Genomic DNA, 21,706 nt, shown 5'->3' on the forward strand with positions numbered 1-21,706 from the left:
ATTTTCATGTGTGTCAGTTTCCTTAAGGTACATTATGACATTCTGGCGCTTTTCTATTGTTTACAGGACCCAGCGCTTGTGTTTGCCCCACCGTGACCCGGACCCCGTCTCAGAAAGCAGGGTTAACAAGCCCTGAGTAGAAGGCAGATACTCTGAATTAACTTACCCAGCCCTGTGGTACTCAGGGTTTCAGAACGGGAGATAAAAACTATTGGTGACTCAAGTTTGAGTCAAGATACCCCCGAGTTAAGCGGGAGCCAATGGAATGAGGAAATTGTAATGACGTCATAATGAGAATAACATCAAAACATATAAAAAACCCAGTTGCTACAAAATAGCCAGAGTTAGCTTAGCGTGAGGGTGATTTAGCAGAGAATTGGTAATATTCTTGACGCTACACTTATTTAACGTTCAAAAAAGGAGGATAATTTTACTGGTCTGAACAAAATATCAATATCTACTGCACTTTGGACACCCAAAAATATAATAAGCTTGAATTGTCAAAATATGATAGGCTACTACGTTTTTGTTGTGGAGACTTGTTGTTTTTTTTACTAAGCTAAAATGTACAACAGGGAAACTACAGTCCGACAGTGGGAGGGCTCTTGTCTAAAAAGCTCCCTTATAAAATAAAATGTGTCTAAAGCTAAGCTATTTGTGATACCGATAGAATAAAAGAGAAAAAGATTATATTTGACCGACCGGACCTGCAGGGGATTGAACCCGTGTGTGACAGGTGGAAACACACACCACTCTGCTCACTAGATTCACACACATTTCTTATATTAGACATCTCTCAGAGGTGACCTTTGCTGTGAACAGTTTGGTTGTTACAGTAACATTTCTGACAGGAACCCAGTTAGCTGGCATTAAAACGAAGTTCAGCACAAAGAGTTTTCCTCCTTGTCATGTGAGTGATGTGCGGCCTGAAATTTCATTGAGATAAATTGACTGTGACGAAAACACGTTAATACAGAAATAAAACAGAGTATTTGCTCTCCGACATCTACAGGCTTCCCACCACAAAAGGACACGCAATTTCTGACTCTTATATTTGTGCCAGGTCTCAGCTAAAAAATAGACAAACAATCCTGCTACCGAGCAGGGCTGATTCACGGAGTGAGCTGGCGGTAGAAAGTTGATTCAGGATAACAGCTATCTGGCTTTCCGAGACCGAAAACCGAGGATATGCTCATAATTATCCCCAGAACTTACCCAGGATTTTTGACTTATCCTGCTTTCTGAAACGGGGCCTCGGCGTCCCGCTAATCCAACACTCAACACACTTCCGCCCAGCCGCCAAAGAGAGAGAGAGGGAGCTTTGGACAGATTTAGGGGATTCTAAACGTGACGAAGTTACAGAGAGGAAAAAGTACAATTTATTCTTCTAGTTTTTATTTTACAAAAACAGTGTAGAGTTCAACAGTTATGAACTTATTATAATCCCATACCTGTTTCGTGTAACTCTTCAGTTACCAGCCGGTTAAACATACTGCCATATTTTAAGCATCCCAATATTATTTGTTATTCTGTGTTTTACTTTTATCACTGCAGCGCCGCTCATATTTCTTATTGTTGTTATAATGTTTGACAACCGCAGTATAAATAAAGCTGAGCCGAGTGGTGTTGAAAATTGCGATCGAGCCAGATCTTCATCATCTAATCCGCCGATTTCATCATCAGTTAAAACAAACAGTCATATTTATTCTTCATCTTGTGCGCTAAATGCTTATTAAAATAAACCGACCGGCTGATGACAAGCAATTCGCTGCATGCGCTTTAATGCTGTTAGGACAGGTCCGCTGACGGAAACCTGTGCATTTCTCCCAGTGAGACTGACTTCATTCTTAGCGCCCATAAAATGTCACATAATGAAAAGTGCAGAGGCTGCAAGTCTGTATGTAAAGAGGCGACGGAGGCCCAGTCGGTCCACACTGAGAGCTGAGTTCCCAGCAGACAGGGATTGTTTTGATGTGGTATAAAAATCCACAGCAGGTTGTTCTCTTTCAAAATATAGGCTCAGAAAATTCATAATAAACTGAAGTAACCATTTTAAAAGTAGCCGACAAACTGTATTTATTTATTTTGAATAACATCACATAAAATATAATTCAACACATTGCTTGTTTGCGGGGGGTAGGGGGAAGTATTCACAGGCTAATAAATTATAACAAATAAACTTATTTGTCCTGAAACATTGCTAATGAAACAAAATGAAGCGTTGAAGCGGTCAGTCCACAGTAACAAAATCATCAGAAAGTAGTGGCTGCTGCTTCCAGGACTTTAGGATTTTTCAGACATGTTCAGTTTGAACTATAATTTTATGCTTTTTGACTCCGCGAGGTGTTGACGTAGCGGTTTAATGCATGATTTAGACCAAGCTCATGTTTGTTGATGCCAATAAGTTACGGAATGAGACATTAACCGTGTGCGCGCGAGCAGGAATGACTGATTTCACGTAAAGCATCTTTGAGTGCCGTGAAAATGACATTTCGTTCGAAGAAATTCAGAGGGAAAATAAATTTTGCAGCTAAAAAAATATTCAATAATATCTTATTTAATCTTTCATTCAGTTGTGTGGATGAGTCAGAGCAGCCCGCTTTGTTGATAAGACATAACTGCGTTTAGAGAAAGGGTAGGATCAGTCAGATTTAACCTTGTTGAAGCTAATATCAGCTCTGTTTTTTTTTTTGTTTGTTTTGTTTTGTTTTGTTTTGTTTTGTTGTTTTTTTTTTGGCGCATTATTTTTTATATTATTATGCTGCTGCGTGGGTGTTTGGTTGTAAAACATTATGGTCAAAATAACATCCGTTTTCTTAGTTGGGTAACAGTTGGGCTCCGCCCTGCGGAGTGGGGGCCCACTCTCAGCCATATGTTCCAGTTTGAGCCGCAAACTGGGCGCAGTGGGGTTATGATGACGTTTTCCTTCTTCAGCAAACAATTAGAATTAGAATGAAGCTCATCTGGATCCAGCAGATTCTCATAGCTGTAGAGCTGTCAGTATAAGAACATGCAGAGGGTTAGAGTTTAACATCACGTTAAGAAAACCGATTGGATTCAATTTCAGATATTTTAAATTTTTCTTTTTTTCATTTGCCTTCCGAAGAGACTTGTTTGTCTGATTAAAATAACCTTTTACGCATAACTTTAAAGGAGATATTTAACATACCTGTCATTATTTCTGTAATAATTGTTTTCTTCCTATCAGCCTGGTGTATAATCTTATATCTGATCAAATTGTCTGTTTCATGTTTTGTCAGCAGAAATAAAGATTGCAATGAAAAAAAAAACCCGTCTGTAATTTACAATTTAGGGTAAAATACCGGCAGCTATGGCTGCGAATTTTACTTTACAAATATGGTAAAAACCGTATGCGGTATTCTATCGTAAATTAGACATTTTTTTACAGTGCTGAAAACATTAAATGTGTGGAATTATGTGTTTCACCTATTTTTTTTACTGAAAAAAATTTCTAATGAATTCTTAAATATATCTATAATATCCAACATATAACATCTAATTTTAATTATCAGCTCTAACCTATTGAGACATTTAAAAACAATAATTTAAAAAAAAATTAAAACAAGTGACAGCTTCAGTTTTGAATCTTACTTTTTTTTCCAGTTTCTTAGGCTAATAAAGAAAAAATATTTCAGAAAAGTTTGAGTAAAAATCAGGTAACATGAAAACTCATTGTAGGTTCCAACTAAAAAAAAAAATCTATTTTTTTAATGACCTGTTAGTCTAACTGAACTCTGTTTCCTTCAGACCCTTTATCACAATCACTCCTTTGCACAGTTTATTTAAATACATCCAGCATAACATGTAGAAGAGTGCTCATTCAGTTGCCGGCCTGCTTTTTTGCTGAGTGATTTAGGATTCTGCGGGGATTGGTTGGCTATTATCAACATTTTCCTGTCAAAGTAAAGCGGCGCGTGTTTTTCATTTCCACATCTGAGGACATCTGACATTTTCTGGTCCACATAAACCCGAATGCTGGCTGGACTCCAGTCACACGACCCTTCTGGTAACAACACGCACGTTGTTTGGAATGACAGGAGAAAAGCATTACTGAAAATATATTTAATAATTAAACATAGCACAGTTACATAAAAAGGAATGCAAAACAGACGAGTAAAAGTGGGTCCTTAGAAGGTGAAAACAGACCTACTGCAAAGGTTTGAGCTCCTTCCTGAACAGCAGCAAGTTCATCATGAGGGAACGCAAAAAAAAACAAAAAAACACACGGCTGCTTCCTGGAGCATATCAGGTCTCTTGGAAGCGTTCTCCTAAAGGAGCGCTGAGTGTCCCAGCGGTTCCATGAGTCCAGCTGAATTACTTCACTCTTCCTGTGTGTTCTCGAAGTGAGAGCTTGACCCCTCGGACTGATGGTCGCCGTCGGCAACAGATCGCTCCTGCTCAGAGAGCTGCTCGCTGCTGGGGATGGAGTTCTTCTTTGGTCGGCCTTTTGGCTTGGTGGGGGACTCCAGTCCTCCTCCCTGTAGAACCTGCAGACAGAAAGAAGAAGAAGAAGAAAAAAAAAATCAGGTTTGTGTTGATGGAAATGATCACCCACAATGCAAAAACACAAAATCTTACCAAGCATTTCTGATGCAGTTTTTAGTGCAAATATCTTAGTGCACTTGAAATAAAAACTAACTTATAAGTACATTTTCAGCAAGATGTAGAAGCTTGTTTTAAGGAAATAATTCTTTAATATTGATTTAAAAAAAAAAAAAGTATTAGCTCCATTAGCAGATTATTTCACTTATAACAAGCCATTTTTCCCTTTTAAGTGAAATAATCAGCCAGTGGAACTCAAACTTTTACATCAATATTACAGAATTTTTGACTTTAATCAAGCTTCTATATCTTGCTGAAAAATTACATGTAAGTTTTGTCTTATTTCAAGCGTACTAAGATATTTGCACTAGAAACTAGCACAAAAATATTTGGTTAGATTTTGTGTTTTTTGCAGCACTGCATAGTTGCCATTTCAAGATTCTTTTATTTTCCTTTTGTTTTCCTCAAAAACATCCTCAGTTCTCTGGTATTTCACCAACCACAAAAAACACACTCTGCTGCTGATATGAGAATGTGAAATTTCAAGGTGAAACAGATTTCTGTGGTCAGCAATACAGAGCACCAATATCATCATCATCACCACAGTCATCATCATCATCATCATCATCATCATCATCATTATCATCAGGGCACAACTTACAATTTTCTTCCATTTCATCCTCCTGTTCTGGTACCAGGTTTTCACTTGCAGCTGACTGAGGCCCAAAGACTCAGCCAAATCTATTCTGCAAGGAGCAAAACACACACAGACGCTTTTCAGTATTCAATATTTAACATATTAATAAAACATGTGCTTTAGAAAATCAAGTAATGACGTAAATATTTTAAGAGTTTTTCTGTATTTCTAAATGCTAAACCTGCAGATTCCGTGTAAACACGCAGCAGCTCAAACGTCAAGGCCTTCGTGTTTTCTTTCACTTACTTTGTTTTAAGAGTTTATATTTTGCAATTAAAAACTGTACCTAAAGTCAAAGAATGTTCCTATATCACAAATCAAGCCTAACTAACTGCTACAGGACATTTTGGATGTAAAGACCTAAATATCTTAAGGCAACACAGTTCAGTTCAATCAATCTAAAAGGAGCAACTTCAACGTTCCCTCTTTGGATTGTTTTTCTGTTTCTAAAAGTTACAGGGAAATAACATAAAACAGTAACAAATTCAAATTTAATCAAACTAAAGATTGCAAAAAAGAAATGAGAACACAAGACGTTATGTTACAGACACCCTGTGCCCGGGTAAAAACTGGACCGTTTGGTCCAAATCCGCCAAAAATAAGTTTGATTTCAGCAGAAAGCCTTCGTTTACAAGAACAAAACATCTAGAAAAAAATCTGTTATTTTACAAAGTTCTGGATATTTTTTATTACATGTCCATAATAAGTGCTTGTCTTTAACTTTTTTTAAGACGATGTTTGCTTGTTTTATGATTAAGGTGGCCGTCTGTGTGCCAGTCTTGACATGAACCGAACCGTGAGTATGAATAAAGGAACCGGATCCTGAGCCCGAACCTCACACTTCATATTTCTAATGAATTACTGATGAATACATGTAAAACCCTGAATAATATCAATTTACGCAAGGCGAGGTCTAAATCGAATCCACGTAAGTCATTTGTCATATTCAAATTGCTTTATTAAATAAAAATTGCACTTCATGTTTGAGGCTCTCTCTCTCCCTCTCTCTCTCATTTTTTATTTTTACTGCTGACTACAGCAAAAATATTTGGAAAAATATAAGTTGAAAAAGAGAGGAAAGGTAAAACAACAGCCGCCATGTTTATAGCTATGTCCAATTTAAACTTAAGAACTATTGGACAGGTTTGTTCCTTGATTTATTTCAAGCTGAAAGTGCGGAGGTCTGAATAAGGGAATGTTCTCTCTGTTTCTCTCAGTCTTTAGTTCCCCCAGACGAAGATGAATATGGACCAAAATGTCTGAGCTGAAGCCTACCGGCTTTGGGTGAAAGCCCAGGAATGGACGCACCTGTCCGGGGTGGAGAGGTACTTCTGCTTCTCGAAGCGCTTCTCCAGGCCCATTAGCTGCAGCTCGGTGAACACGGTGCGACTCCGGCGACCCTTCTTGCTCTTCCCGCCGCCGTCGGCTCCGTGCTCCAGCTTGCCGCGCAGGTGCAGGTCAAGCGGCAGGTGGTGGCTGGCGGGTCCGACCTGCAGGCCCGGAGCGGCGGACAGAAGCGGGGAGCCGAGCGCGGAGCCTAGCGTGCAGGACAGCGGGGACAAGGGGAACTTGAGGAGGTTCGCCTGGTCGGCTTTTAGCACTGCGGCGGCGTGGGAAAGGAAACATTAAGGTCGAGTTTAAAAAGCAGCTTCTTGAAGGTAAACTTTAGGTCAACAGACGAGTTTTACAATGACCCCCCCTCGAAAGTGGAACTCAACAAATGGTCGTCCCTTTATAATGTATTACTAGCACTTGCTGCCGCTAATGTTTAAACGGTATTTTAAGACTTTTATGTTTTACTGACATAGAAATGACAATTTAACCTTATTAATCTGCTTTGAACTGAACCTATCAGAGACGTCATGGAATCACAGAGTCTCAGAAACAAGGCAGATATCAAAACGTGCTTTCATTTTTCATCGCTTTGGTGTTTTTCAGAAAATAAAAGCACAGATTAATGAAATCAGTTTATAGCAGCGAGCCTCTATCCTGCGCAGTGCACGCGCTCACAGCTGAAAAATAAAATGTAAAACCAAAGCTAAAAATTCAAGCCGTGGTCACATTGCTCAGACTAAATATTGGAGTATTTAATAAGCATAAACATCGAGGAATTTAATATTATTTCTTTGAAAAAGCTAAACTGTTTTCACAGTGATAACCAAAATACGGGACCGTCGTAAATAAATAAGCCGCTACTCTGAAAGATATTTAAGATAATCACAATTTTACAAAACTGAAAAATAATAATTAGCAACATTTGCATTTTACTCATTAAAACTTTCTGAATAGTTTTTGGAAATCTCAACTTTTTTTTCTTTTTCTTTTCTTTTTTTTTTTTACACAATTTTGCGTATTGATTTGACAGATAAAGAAGCTGGATTAAAGACAACAATCCAAATTTCTATCCGAATAACATCACACAGGATTAAGCTAAAACAATATGGGGGACACAATCTCTTGTATTTGCTGATAAAGGATAACATTTGGAACATTGATTAAAAAATCTACAGCTCTAACTGAGTTTTTCTTTTTCTTTTTTAACCAGTCTACTGGGTGTAAGGCCGAGCCCGTCTACAGTGTTCTCCATCTCACCCAGCTGACTGTGAAACGGCCGGGCGGACAGAAGAGCCTGCACCCCGAACTTGAGCAGCTCTCCGGCCGGCGCCGATGTTTTATGCTCCGGGTGATCCGTCAGAATTTCCTCTATCATGAAACTCCTGTAGCGGTGAGTCCTGTGGTCCGGCTGGACGTCGGGCGGGTAGTAGTGGGCGCCCATGTCCAGCGGGTGCTGCATGCTTCGACCCGTGCCTGTTCGACACTTAAAAAAATAATAAAAAAAAGAAAAAGAAAAAAGCGCGGACACGGATGATCGCTCCCTCAGAGGCCCGAGTCACAAGTCATTTTTCCTCCGCAGCATCGAGTCTGCAGCTCGGAGATGCCAAACACAGGCAGCCTAATCTCCAAAGTCCTCTGATGGAGATTTAATCTTCTTCTCTTTTTTCCCCCCAGATATTCCCCCCCCCTTTTGCGGAGGAATCTTACAGCCGATGGCGATCACTTGGCTTGAGTCCGGAACCTGTGCATGGCCTGCTGGGGGTTGTTCCTGCGGACCGCGGAGCCCGGCACCTTGGTAGTGAGATCGGGAATAAGCCTTTTGGAGTTAAGTGTTCCGTCGTGGCTCCACCCTCCTTCCCTCTCTCCCGCCCGGGATTTGCCCTTGCAGCTTTCTGCCTTTGTCGCAGTTAAACTTCCATGCAAAGGCACACTTGTCCTGCGTGGACTTATTCAAAACAGAGGTAAATGAGGACTCGGAGCAAGGACACTTGAAGCAACTTCAACTCGGAACTCTTAGCCTGATGATGGTGATGGTGGTGAGCAGGCTGAGAATAGAGAAGCTGCTCCTAAAAGGAGAAAATGATCTATAAAAAAAATGTTTGTCATTAATGAGTTGGTCTATTTCTGGCAGTGCAACAGTCAGAGTTAGTGGGTTTTATAATCCATCTTGAATCATTGCCCTAAAATTTCAGTAAGACTTGTAACTTACTTGAAGTTGACAATCAGATTAGCTACTTTAGATTTAGAAAACTCACTCCACACGCGTAAAGTTGTATCAAGGTTTCTATAAGCAAAATAAAACACAGACTACACTAAGTTAGAAAACTAGAACATTGAAGAATAAAGGATAAAGACCACCTAAGAAATCGAGGATGAAATAAGAAATCTCGTAGAATTAATTAATATTAGTCCATGCTGGGGCGCACATTGCCTCACAGGGGAAATAGACCATTTTCAAAATTACATCACATAAATTCCAATTCTTTCCTGTGTGTCACTTAGCAAAATGACAGCAGGTGTAGACAATACTGTTTGTACATTTCAGCTGCAGAAAAGATTTTTAGATGCTGACATTTGGTAGAGTTGGAATATAAGCAGGGTGTCATTAAAATAATTGCCAAGATGTTTAAAATTCTTTTATAAAATATTATTGCATCCACATCCTGTTTTCTGGACGTTAATGACTGGTAGTGGGGGATCAGTCCACAAGGGGGCAGTAAAGGATCTGCTACTTGCTGGGTCAGTGGTGATGCCAAGGTCTGCTGTGTTGTTATAAAAGTGTGATTGTCTCTCCAGAGGCCTATGATTGATGCTGTAGATCTAGTCTAAAACAGATGAGGCACTACGGGCCATGGCAGCCATGTATAATGACTAAATGTAACTGGCGTAATTGTCAGACACCTAAAGCAACAACAAAAGATACCAAATATCTTAAATCTTAAAAAAAAAAAAAAAAAAAAACATGTCTTCTTTGTTCAAAAATACTTAGACGTATCTGGTTTTGAAGTGATCCTGAAGGCAGCATTTGTCTCCATTATTTATATTCCATCTCAGAATATATTCCATCTCAGAAAAAGGCAACTTATAAGATCAGGCAGGACAGCTTTGTTACTGGAAGCAGTTTGGACGTTGCTTTTTTTTATATTTTTGACAAGACTCCAAAGTATGGCGAGTAGATTTCCTTAAGAAGATCTGGAATACCAGTTTGTGTCACTCGTACACAGATTATTGCTGGACCATTTGTCCCAAATCTTCTGAGTAAATAATTCCTTATAAAAAAAACCCCAACAAAAACAAAACAAAACAAAACTGAAATAAAGAAGATGAGACAAAAAGACAAAGGCTAAAGGTTTGTACTGTCTATATTAAATTATAGGTCTCACATTATGAAAAAGAAATCCATTCTCGACAGATTACAGTTGATGTTGGTCACACACACTGTCTTGGATGTGTGTGTATTACACACACAAACATCCAACTTGATTGAGTGACTCCATCTAACAGTGCTTGGTCATTAATTTTTTCCACAGCCAGTGAACCAATGTAAAGCAGAATGGGCCACAGTTCAGCTAAATTATCGGAGAGTCTAATCAAGGATGAATGGATAGATAGATAGATAGATAGATAGATAGATAGATAGATAGATAGATAGATAGATAGATAGATAGATAGATAGATAGATAGATAGATAGATAGATAATATTTTGTCCGGATACATACTTTTTTTTTTACTATTGCTGCATAAAAATAATTATGAAACGAAACCTGATATTATTTGTGCGCTGTGATGGAAACCATCAAACAGACGTGGTTCCCAGTGAATAAACTGCTGAGCTGAGACCGAGATCACGTGGTGCCTCTGGACCGTTATCCCCGTCAGGTTGCTAGGTAGGCTAGTTAGCTAGCTGACCAAATGATGTGGCCGCTAGGACGGAGCGCTTTGCAACCCGCCAGCGTTAACATAACGGCGGCTTCGGGGAGATGACGAGACTATGTCAGACACTGTAAAAATTTCCCCGCTCAAGGACGACACGAAAACGGTAATTCTGGACATTTTTTTCTTGATATCCTCTTGGTTAGCCGGAGCCTGGGCTTTTGAAGTACAGTAAGCTAATTAGCTAACGCTAAGTCTTCAGCTTGCAGCATCAGCACCAGGACACAAATGGAGCTGCTGCTGCAGCACTGTCATGAAGATGAGTTCAAAAAGGGCCACCGCGTAAAGACTGGGCGTCAGTTATCTGCAGGGTTATTACACGGTGTTGTCAGAAGCTGATAAAAACAGCACTGAGGGTCCGGACAGGTTTACTGCCCGGTCCACACAGTGTTGAGTCGCTGACAGCCCAGGACGCTCATCAGTGGTTTCCTCTCAGCTGTACTGCATGTTTTGCTGACTCCGAGTTCATTTATTTCGGTAGTTGAGTTCAAAAAGTGAAACTAGTATTCTAAGTATTATTTACAAACAGAGAGATATATTTCAAAGATTAATTTCTGTTGCTTTTGAGGATTGTAGCTAATGAAAACCCAAAAGATATAATATCTGCTCTCAGCCCAGGCTTCTTTTCTGTGAATTACTGCATAAATGCAGCGTGGCTGGGAGGAGATCTACCTGTGGTTCTGCTGAGGTGTTCCAGAAGTCCAGCTTGTATTGTTGGCCCCCATCAGGTATTAGAACCTGGAAACAAATACCGTGTCTCTATGAAGGTTGTCAGCAAAGAGAACCTGAAGTGCCCTCATATGTCCTAGTAGCAGTTGCTCTGACTTTGAAATAGGGGTGCACCAATTGCAGTTTTCTGGCCAATCACCGATTACCGATCTTTAAAAAGCCTGACCTGCTGATTCCAATTTTTTTTTTGTTTGTTTTAAATGTCACTAAATATAGCAAGAAAGTCGGGACTTGACAACTAGCTCTCTATCCTCGACAAAGACGGGAGCATTTCTCCACCCGTTACCCACTTGGAGCCGCGTTTTATCATACTGAGGCAACGCTCCTTTTCTATCCTATGTGTGTCTTCCAGATAAGTATGATTCAATCGCCAAATGCATTCACGTGTTCTTCTTAATTTTTTTTAATTTTTTTTTACTGCCGGTTGGCAAGAGGGTGGTAACCAGCCACACAGTAGGTTGTTGCTCAGATGATGAACTGTTTCATGTCATTGTGCAGACTCTTTTCTCTGCCCAAGTACTTTGTTGTCTGATCAGGTCCCCTCCAGACACATTGGCATAAATTAAACATGGTGAGAGAAACATCATCTCGTCGGGCATATATTTCTTCCGTAGCACTCACAGGAAATGACTCTCGCATCGACTCCTGCCACGCTCATTAGGAGCGTGGCAGGAAACTCTCAGCTTTCGCACCATCTCTCCTAAGTCCTCCCAGCGGACATGAGGGTGTGGAGCAACAGTGAATGTGAGCAGCACCGTGGTTGGCATGTCCCCTACTAACAGTACTGTAGAAATTAACTGTTGTTGCTGCATTGACTAAGTTCAGAGTTTTTAATCTGCTGCACGTGCGTCACATTTGTGAGGAAGAATGGCTTAATTGTCATCAGGAGCTCCACATGAACAGTGCCAAGTGATGTCAGGACCCTTCTGACCTGTAGGAAACACCTCAGCCAGTCTTAGATCAGCCCTCAGTGCCATATCAGTTTTTAAGGAGAAGTGTGGATTACATCTTGAAAGAGAAAAAAAAGTGGAAAAAAACTCCCCTCCACAGGCTCTAACTTTACATGGTTTATTATTTATAGAGTTCAGGAGCGTAACTCTGGGCACAGGTAGTGATGTAACGCCAGCTGGATCGGAGGTTGGTAAAGATAGCTTTCAGTAGGAGTCCATCACCTCTTCACAATATAAGATGGTTAAAACAGCAAACAAAATGTTCTGATGCAAACAAAGATGTTAGCATCTTGCTAATATTACAGAATATTCTGTAGCAATATTTTGCAAATATTGCTACAGAAACTTTTCTGTAACAATATTTAGTCCTCTGTATAGAACTGGACAGAACTGGGTTGGACAGAGTGGGAATCCAACTGGCAACTCGCCAAATGCGGGACAAACTCCTACCACTGTTGCCACTGTCGTCCCATGGTACTGTTGGCTCCTTCCTGATTGGCCTCACTGCAAAACAGAAAATCTTACAAAGTGGTCTAATTTCTAGTGCAAATATCTTAGCACACTTGAAATAAGAAAAACTAACTTACAAGTACCTTTTCAGAAAGATAAAGAAGCTCGTTTTAAGTCATTAATTCCTTAATATTGATGGAAAAAGTACTTGTTCTATAGGCAGATTATTTTACTTATACCATGGAAAAATGTTTTGTTAAGCGAAATAATCTGCCAATGGAATTAGTATCTTTCATGAATATTAAGGAATTAATGACTTAAAACAAGCTTCTATATCTTTCTGAAAAGTTACTTGTAAATTAGTTTTGTCTCATTTCAAGCATACAAAGATATCTGCACTAAAACCTAGATCAGAAATATTTGGTAAGATTTTGTGTTTTTGCAGGGCTGTTAGTCATTTTCCAGGACAGGAGTCTTTAAATCCAGGCCGTCAGGGCCTGTACTGCAGGTTCTGCCTCGTGGTTCAACACACCTCAACCAAATGACTGAACAACCTCCTCAGTTTGGAGTGAAGTTCTCCAGAGTCTTGTTAATGATCTCATTACATGACTTGGGTATTTTGGGGCAAAGATGCTTCTAAAACCTCGAGGACTGGATTTAATGATCCCTGATCTCAGCAGATCTTCAGTTGGTTCATCCTCCAGCTACAGGTGGACTTTATTCAATAGTTTGGTGAAGGTAATTGGTTGTACTAGATATTATTCATCATGTTCACTCAACAATTTTAGAATTAAAACATACAGATTGTTTTGTGCATTGTTTAAGGGGTGTGAATATGCTGCACATCCATCATGCCACTGTGCTGTTTGACTATACTCGTCTGATCGACTGAACCAAAGAGGAAACAGCTGGCAGAGGTCAAAGAAATGTTTGTTATTTCCAACGGTCCAGATCCATCCTTAACGGATCACTGGATCCGACAGGTGCTGAATTTCACTCATGCAACACTGAACATGCAGAGCCCTGATTGGAGTTTCACTGCATTATACGAAACATCTGTTCCCTCAAGCCAAACTGACGTCCAGAAACCTAGTAGTGACCAGACCTTTCCTACTGGAGTCGATGAATCTGTAGTGCGAGCGCAGAAGTCCTGCTTGCTTGCAGCTCTGCTACTGCAAGTAAATGTGCTCAACTGAATAATTGATTAGAGCCCCATCAGCCTTGTAGAGGAGAATCGATTCCCATCATCACACTGGAGCTGCAAATCAGTGAAGTGGAAGTTAGAACCAAGAGAGATCTCATGTCTGTGCTTTGCTGCAGGTGCAAACATCAGCCCAGCATGGAGCTCAGGACATGAAATCTCAGAGCAAACAAGGAGGCAGGTAGACGGTGCATTCCATGGCAACACTTGTTGGTACTTCAGCTGCTCCCAGCGGTGCTGATGCCTCGCCCAGCTGCTCCCTGTGCTCCTGTGGTCCGACTGACATGCGTCTCTCCCTCTCTCCCCTGTGGCGTCCTGCCAGGCAACGCTGCTTACGCTGATAGCAGCTCCGACGTGCGAGTGCCCAGTAACCGTCTGCATAACTGGCACAGCCGAAGCTCCTGACTGTTTGCTGCTTGGCTGTTCCGTTTTGTGTTTTTCCACCTGCTGACACAACGTTTGTTCTCGTGTTTCAGCCCCGGCCATGGCAGCAGGTGTCAGCATTCTGAGCGACCTGCCCCACTCCGTCAGGGCTCCCTGTACAGAGGAGGTCGGCGCAGAGATGGAGGCAGGTAGGGAAAACTCTGCAGCACAATCAACAACACATGCATACTCTGCTGCATTTGCTCTAGGCAGAACCATAAACCTACAGTCACGCCTCTGTATCCTGTTAAATTAGAGATTCTTTACGGGTTACTCTCCCTTTGAGGTGGGATCTCTCTGTAACTCAGAAATGTGACGCATCTTGTTTCCTCTTGTAAATAATACACCTTATTATTGGATGTTACATGGGGTAGCTGATTTATTTTAGATTTGGTGAGTTTCAGGTGTTTGTTTTTAGGTGACGTGATGTGAATTTGCACTGCATGAATAAAGTGAAATGAATGAAACCGAATTCTTAAATACCAATTCTTAAATACTTATTCTGGTAATTGAAGAAAATAATAAAGTGTGTTCTTGGTAAGAATGTTTTAGAATAATAACAGTTTCAACTTTTACTGGGCAGTGATCTCAATGACAGCACAGAGTTGAGTGTAAAATAATTGCAAATATAGAAAGATAAAAAATAAAATTCTCTGTATGCTAACGCCCTACAATAGTATACAGTGAACCCTAGTTTATCGCGGGAGTTACGATCCAAAAATAACCTGCGATAATTAAAATTTTTTTTACAATTATTATACACTACCATAGAACAAAACCAAAGATCAAAATCTGTTTTCAGGCCCAAGCATTTGTTTGAGAAATAAAAATAGAAAAGTTTTCTTACAAATAACTGACAGTTTTTAGAATTTCTGTAAAATAATCGTTTTAATAATCAACCAACAAGCTTGGACACATTGTGACTTTTTACAGTTCCTCTGACTGTGCGTCTTTGTGCTGACTCCATCTGCTGTAGCGTCTTTTTCTACTGAAGGTCGTGGTGCAGGTGTTTTGTTCTGAGAGAAGAACATAGTTATGGGTAGTTGTTGACGATCTCTTTTTTCTTTTGGGCAAGAAGATTCTTCGAAACAGAAATGCCACCTTTGATTATATTAGAGAAATGTGATGAACGGCACATCAGACGGTCCTGTTCTTGTGCTGCTTGCTGAAGTTTTTGCAAACATGTAAATTTGCCAAGCCGAACACATTCTGTACTGGACAGTGAGGAGATTGCTTGGCAGCCAATCAGGACGCATAATAATACACTGCAAAACTAAAAACATCTACAAAACAGAAAGGCCATGAAAGGTGAAATTCGTGATAGTGAGGTTTCCTTGTATTGCTGATTTCATGCCATGATAATGACTTTGAACCCCAATTATTCCAGTTTGATTGGGCTCAAGGTCTTGGACAGTCTCCTGCTCGTCGTTTTTGAGTCTTGAGGAAGCAAAGCAGCCACAAACCATCACACTGCCACCACCGTGTTTGATTGTTAACCCTATGTACAGAGCTGCTGACTCTGCAGCTTCTGTTAGCCCAGAAAGCCTGCGATACCTGAACCAGTTCATGTTTCAGAACTAAGAACAGCCTTCCTGAAATAATTGAAATCATTTCCAGCAGATTTAGGAACTGTGACCCTTTTTTATGCTAGATGTCCCAGCTCTGCTCTGGAGATCCTGCTCTCCTCTCTGATGGTTTCTGCTAGTCTCTTCCAGCTTTATAAAAAACTTCTCACCCCATTTAGACTTCTGATCATTATCTTTATGTGCTGTGGACATTTTTTTCCCAGCCAATGCAAGAGTTCCCACAGCAAAGTACACCAAGATGGGGGAAACACTGAGACACGTCATCCCTGGTCACATGCAGTGCTCCATGGCCTGTGGAGGGAAAGCCTGTAAATACGAGAACCCGTCTCGATGGAGCGATGAGGAACAAGCTATTAAAGGACTCTTCTCATCTTGGTGTGTCTGCAGGTCTTTCTAAGTTCATAGCTGATTGCTCTATTCTGTCTTTTCCTCCTCATACATCATCTAATTTCCCGTTTACAGGATCACTGACAACTTGCTAGCTATGGCAAGGCCTTCCTCTGAAGCTATAGAGAAATATAATATAATCCAGCAGTTTCAAAGGTGCTGTATTACTCTGGAGCTTTTTTTTTATTTTTTAGCTTTGGGTATGTTTCCATTCCTTTACCCTGCTTTACCCTGTTGATGTGCGTAATGCTGTCCTCAGGTGTGGTGTGAAGACTGTTATTAACCTGCAGAGACCTGGAGAGCACGCCAGCTGCGGCTTCCCGCTGGAGCCGGAGAGCGGCTTCACCTATCGGCCTGAAACGCTCATGGAGGCAGGAAGTGAGTTCCACATCAAGCAGCACCATACTGGAGAAAACAAAGGCTGTAGTTTCTGTAAAACAAATCGCTCATCATACACATTCAGACCTGTTAGTTACTTACAGTTAAAGCTGGATCATGGTGAAGACTTTGACCATGTAGCCAACTATTTGAGGTTTTCTCATTTCGTTACCTGGCTTTTTCGGGTCCACCACGGGACATTTCGTTCCAACTGTGTCAATTTGTGCCTTCCAGCTGGGCGCTTCCTGTCTGCTTCAACAACCAAGCATGTAAAATAATGTTCAAAGGAGTATGTTAACCTATTGTATATATGGATGGATGTTTCATTGTTTGTTTTTTGGTTGGTTGAGCTTGAAAATGCCAAAATTCCATGAAACCTTGTATGCGCTGTTCTTGAATTAATCTAAAGGCCACATGAAGTTTGTACCTCTGTAGCTCTTGACTCTGCCAATTCCAGCCGTCTACTACCATGGTTGCCAAACATTGGCACCAAGGATGTAACACCTGTCGGTCAAACTCTTTTGTATGTTCTGCAGTGCTGGAACATTGGTTCATTTTTTGTAATTCTCTCAATAAAGTAGCTGTACAGGGTGGGGACGATGTTGCCAGCTAACATGCTAACTTTTATTGAAGCATTGTCTGTTCACCTCTTCCTGGGTGAAAAAAACATTTAAACAATAGATGTCGACAATGAGAGGAACAGAAGTGGATCATGTATGAAGTGCCATAATGATCAGATCACATGAGGCACACAATGAGCAAATCGTTATTTGTTGTTTGTCTTTTTTCAGTCTATTACTACAACTTTGGATGGAAAGACTACGGTGTGGCATCATTGACAACAGTGCTTGATATGGTGAAAGTTATGTCGTTTGCTGTTCAAGAAGGAAAAATAGCCGTCCACTGTCATGCTGGTCTCGGAAGAACAGGTTGGTATGCCAACGTCCTCTTCAGAATGGCAGAGATTCTCACTTTTTCTTCTAAAAGTTTGAATTTCCTTTCACTCAGGTGTGTTATTGGCATGCTATTTGGTTTTCACCACCCGGATGAACGGTGATCAAGCCATCCTGTTTGTTCGAGCCAAAAGACCCAACTCCATCCAGACCAGAGGCCAGCTGCTGTGTGTCAGGGAGTTTGCCCAGTTCCTGGTTCCTCTGCGAAGTGTGTTCTCATGCGCGGAACCCAAAGCAAGTGCCGTCACCCTGTCCCAGTACCTTACTCGGCAGCGCCACCTACTGCATGGCTACGAGGCCCGAGAGATGAAAAATGTGCCAAAGATTGTTCAGCTGGTGTGCAGGCTACTGGTGGACATTTCGGCCAACAGACAGGTGGTGATCGAAGAGGAGTGGCTGGAGATGCCTGACCTCACCGCCGAGGTGGAGAAGACCGTGTCCCAGCAGGCCCTTCAGCAGCTGGGGAAGGAAATGATGGGGAAAGGGATTCCTCTCCTGTCTTGTTCGTCAGACATGCTCAGCCCACCACCACAGCTGAGCAGAACCTCAGGTGATCAACCACTCGCCAGTGACAATGAGTTGGACCCGCTGTGGCGACAACAGAACCTAGGAAGTCCTCACAGATCTCTATCTAACAACCGGAGTCTCAGCGACTCTTTGCTCCACAAGCATGGACTGTACCAGGACCGCGTAGAAAATCTTAGTAAACCAATCAGCTGCCAGGCGAGACTTTGCTTGTCTCACGGCAACCTTAAGACCGGCAACCAGTCTGGCTGCTGTTACCCCTGTACGCAAGACACGAACTCTCACACAAGAGCCAAACAAGACCTGGGCATGTGTGTTTTACATAAGAGGCATCGTAGTTTAAGCTCTCACTTGTCAGAGCTTGGAAAGAAATCCTGCTTTGACGCCACGCTGCCTTCTTATCCACTCCACAGCAGCTTAGTTTCCAGTGTGGAGTGTGTGCATGGAGGATCTGACCCAGGCGATGCCCCAGAAGACCCTCACATCAGCCTCCATTCTGAACTCTCCCCAGATAACAGACGTTTAATGGTGGCCAAAGCTCTGGCCACAGACCTGGTCGACAAGGAGGTCTCCTCCAACGTTTTAATGTGGCAGGTAAAATCTTTTCTTATTCTGCCCAATGCAAATGGCAGTCCAGGGTCAGTGAAGCCTTTATTAACAACTAAATCCAGATTTGTCTTGGTAGACTGTCTGACAGACTGAACCTGCAGCAGTTCTTTCATAGTTCAGTCAGTCACATCCTGTGCTTCAGTAAATTGATCCTCAGCGTTTCTTGTTGCGTACAGACAGAGCTGAACTCCAGAGAGGGAACTTGGGAGAGGCTGTGTAATGAAAGAGACCCAGTGGTCCTCTCCAGCCTGATGTGGTCATGGCTGGAGCAACTCAAGGATCCAGTCATCAGCCATGACGATGTGCTGTCCCTCAGTGAGAAGAATGTCAACCCACTGACTGCGATCAACTCTCTGGAAAAGGTAGCTGTGCCAGCATGTCTGTCTGATGCTCACAAAATCATTTAAACTGCTTAATTTAAACATCTTCAGTGTCCTCAAACACGTTTTCTCACAGACTTTGCGGTACAAGAAGTACTATTTTTAAAACAATTTTTTAGCAGTAAAAAGAGTTTTTTACTGAATTTTACAGTAAAAAATAGTGTAAAACCAGGTGTTGATGCAATGTCCTTTGATGTTATTGCTGAAGGACTATTTTACATACTACTCACTCAGTCATGTGGAGGACTTTAGTTATACAGTAGAATATTTCAGGGTGTTATCTTCTCAGCTTTAAGAACCCCATACACCAGATTGTTTTTTTTTATGATGTCCTCAAACATAGATATTTTGAGGACAACAAGTATGTTTCACTATCCATCTTCAAAGTATGTGAGAATGCATGCTTTCTTCCCAGTTACCAAGTCTGACTGACATGCTGTGATTGAACCTCCAGGGTCACAGGCTCACGTTGCTGTGCATCCTCGAGTGTGCTGCTCATCTCCTGCCTGTACCTGAAGATGTGCTGATGTGTTTCCTCAACAAGACAATCAAAGTGTTCACCAGGGTAAGTCTCAACTCTAGGCGCTTTTCCACTGGCCCGCCTCTAACCGGTTCGGTCCCAGTCCGCCCCTGTCAAGATCCATTAGCAGATCTGGATCGGCTCTGCCCGGCTGTTGTCAGATTTTCGTACCTACTTTATGGGTAGAACTAGCCAGGCCGAGCCAGATACGGCACCGAAACGATTTCATTAACAACTGCACTGCAGAAAACACAATTAACTTGGGTCGAGGTTCTAGTGCAAATATCTTAGTCCACTTGAAATAAGACTACCCGGTGTAGAACCGAACCGAACTGCACATTAACCGATTAGAGTGAGACCTGCCAGTGGAAAAGCGCCTACTGTGTACCTCAACATTTGAAGATGTGAACTCCTAAGACGTTTGTTCTGCTCTCACCAGACGGATCCAGCCTCAGACAAGAATGAGTCACTGTACAAAACACTGAAAGCAATCCTGACTCCCGTTCTTTACGAGCTGCATTCCAAAGCTGTGGATGTGACCGAAGACTCCTGATCAGCTTCAGTTTCATTTCCCCTGACAGGGTTCTGTGCTTGTGTCGTTAGCCAGCGCCTTGCACCACGTACTTTCGACTTTACCAGTCTGTAAAGTTTGAAGCGTTTTCTCTGAGGAGTGTATCAATATGTAGAGGAAAACTACTGCCATTGTTGATGTTAACGTGCCACTGTGCTTAGCTTGAAACATTTGTCTGCGACTTCTTTTACTCCGTTTATGACGGACTACGTTCTTGTAGTGTCTGACTTTTATCTGCCTGGAATAAGACTAAGAAAAACGTTTCTTTTTTCTGCTAACAAATTCAAATTCAAGAATACTTTATTGATCCCAAAGGGAATTTAAATTAATAAGTAAATATATTTAAGTTTGACACAAATCCAAAGATGTTTTACGCTATACTGATGGTGTACTATTACTTATTTATTTGGATATTTTTTTCATTATGTTAAACAGCTGAACTACAGTTCAGCTAGAGCTTAGCGAATAACAGGATTTCTTTACTTGATATAGAATATCAAGTCAGAAAGGAAACTTTGACTATGTGTTGGCAATTCATATTCAACTGGCCACTGTGCTTTTTGTTAATCTGTGCAACTTGATGTCCTTAATATTATTTACAACATAAAACCTCTCATTGTGATGTTCTGCTGATGCAGAACTACCTCTCTCGGCTGGACCCTTTACCATGGTATCTGTTGTTTGTGCACGTGTGTGGTGTGTGTGTGTGTGTGTGCGCGTGTGTGTTTGAAAGCGGGCGAGCAGCGATAAGTCTGAATACTGCCTCTCACCTTATGTGTCTCATGTGTGGATGTATTGTTGCTTTGACCTGCTAACATGCTGAATGTGGAGCACTGATGGAAGACCTGACACGTTTCACTGTGGGATTTGTTTTCAGTGGCCACTAATTTTTGTATACTTTCTAAAGGTTGCTTCATACAGAAATAAATGCCTGACTAGTTGCAAGTTGTGTGGACTAAATTATTTCTAAGCATTAGCTCAGCTGAAAGGTGAAAAGAAAAGAGTTACATAATGACCTGTCCATTGCCTGTAGAGGAGGTCCTTGACATGAGTCCCTGGTCTAACAGACCCGAATCTGTGGGCTGTCAAGTTTCCAGAGTCTCAGTGCTTTCTGCTGGTTACCTGATTATTTGACTCTTGAAGCTGAGGCGCAGGACACCAGCTCTCACCGGAGACTCCACCTCTTTCTCGCCGTCTTCGCGTAATAGTAAATTCCTGTAAATTTGCCGTATTACAATATTATGTATTTTAAGAAATACATAATATTTGTGCATGTGTGTGTTGACATGTAATTTAACCGATTAAATGTCAATTGGATAACATTTAAACATTACATAAACCGACGGACCAAAAAATAAAGTGACGTGGAATTTTGATGTTTTAAGATCGTAAAGCAACTCTTTTCTTTCTTTCTTTTTTTTTTTTTTTACACTTGCTCAACAGTATTTTTTCTTTACAATATTATATGCATGAATACTTGTACACATGAACCACAAGGTGGCAGCACTGCGGCTG

The 21,706-nt window shown here is 41.3% G+C and overlaps 2 protein-coding genes and 1 long non-coding RNA gene across 3 annotated transcripts; 2 read left to right on the forward strand and 1 right to left on the reverse strand.

Annotated features, from left to right (window-relative positions):
• Positions 1-4,068: 4,068 nt before the first annotated feature.
• barx1 (BARX homeobox 1) lies at positions 4,069-8,281 on the reverse strand. Its single transcript, XM_015059133.1, has 4 exons — positions 7,853-8,281; positions 6,569-6,860; positions 5,225-5,309; positions 4,069-4,508 (listed from the first exon to the last, which is right to left on the reverse strand). Exons 1-4 carry the CDS (start codon positions 8,052-8,054, stop codon positions 4,341-4,343), a joined length of 747 nt encoding a protein of 248 aa, XP_014914619.1. The 5' UTR covers positions 8,055-8,281; the 3' UTR covers positions 4,069-4,340.
• Positions 7,897-8,704, forward strand: LOC106963941 (uncharacterized). The gene is made up of 2 exons (XR_001428289.1): positions 7,897-7,985; positions 8,270-8,704. It is a non-coding gene; the product is annotated as an uncharacterized LOC106963941 (long non-coding RNA).
• Positions 8,705-10,438: 1,734 nt separating this feature from the next.
• Positions 10,439-21,136, forward strand: ptpdc1a (protein tyrosine phosphatase domain containing 1a). The gene is made up of 10 exons (XM_015059134.1): positions 10,439-10,635; positions 14,336-14,431; positions 16,072-16,243; positions 16,331-16,411; positions 16,515-16,633; positions 17,425-17,562; positions 17,642-18,705; positions 18,897-19,082; positions 19,555-19,665; positions 20,060-21,136. Exons 2-10 carry the CDS (start codon positions 14,344-14,346, stop codon positions 20,171-20,173), a joined length of 2,073 nt encoding a protein of 690 aa, XP_014914620.1. The 5' UTR covers positions 10,439-10,635; positions 14,336-14,343; the 3' UTR covers positions 20,174-21,136.
• The last annotated feature ends 570 nt before the right edge of the window (positions 21,137-21,706 follow it).

Source organism: Poecilia latipinna, unplaced genomic scaffold, assembly GCF_001443285.1.
Source record: "Poecilia latipinna isolate Pla-1442-1.1 unplaced genomic scaffold, P_latipinna-1.0 Scaffold1602, whole genome shotgun sequence".
Classification (NCBI taxonomy): Eukaryota; Metazoa; Chordata; class Actinopteri; order Cyprinodontiformes; family Poeciliidae; genus Poecilia; species Poecilia latipinna.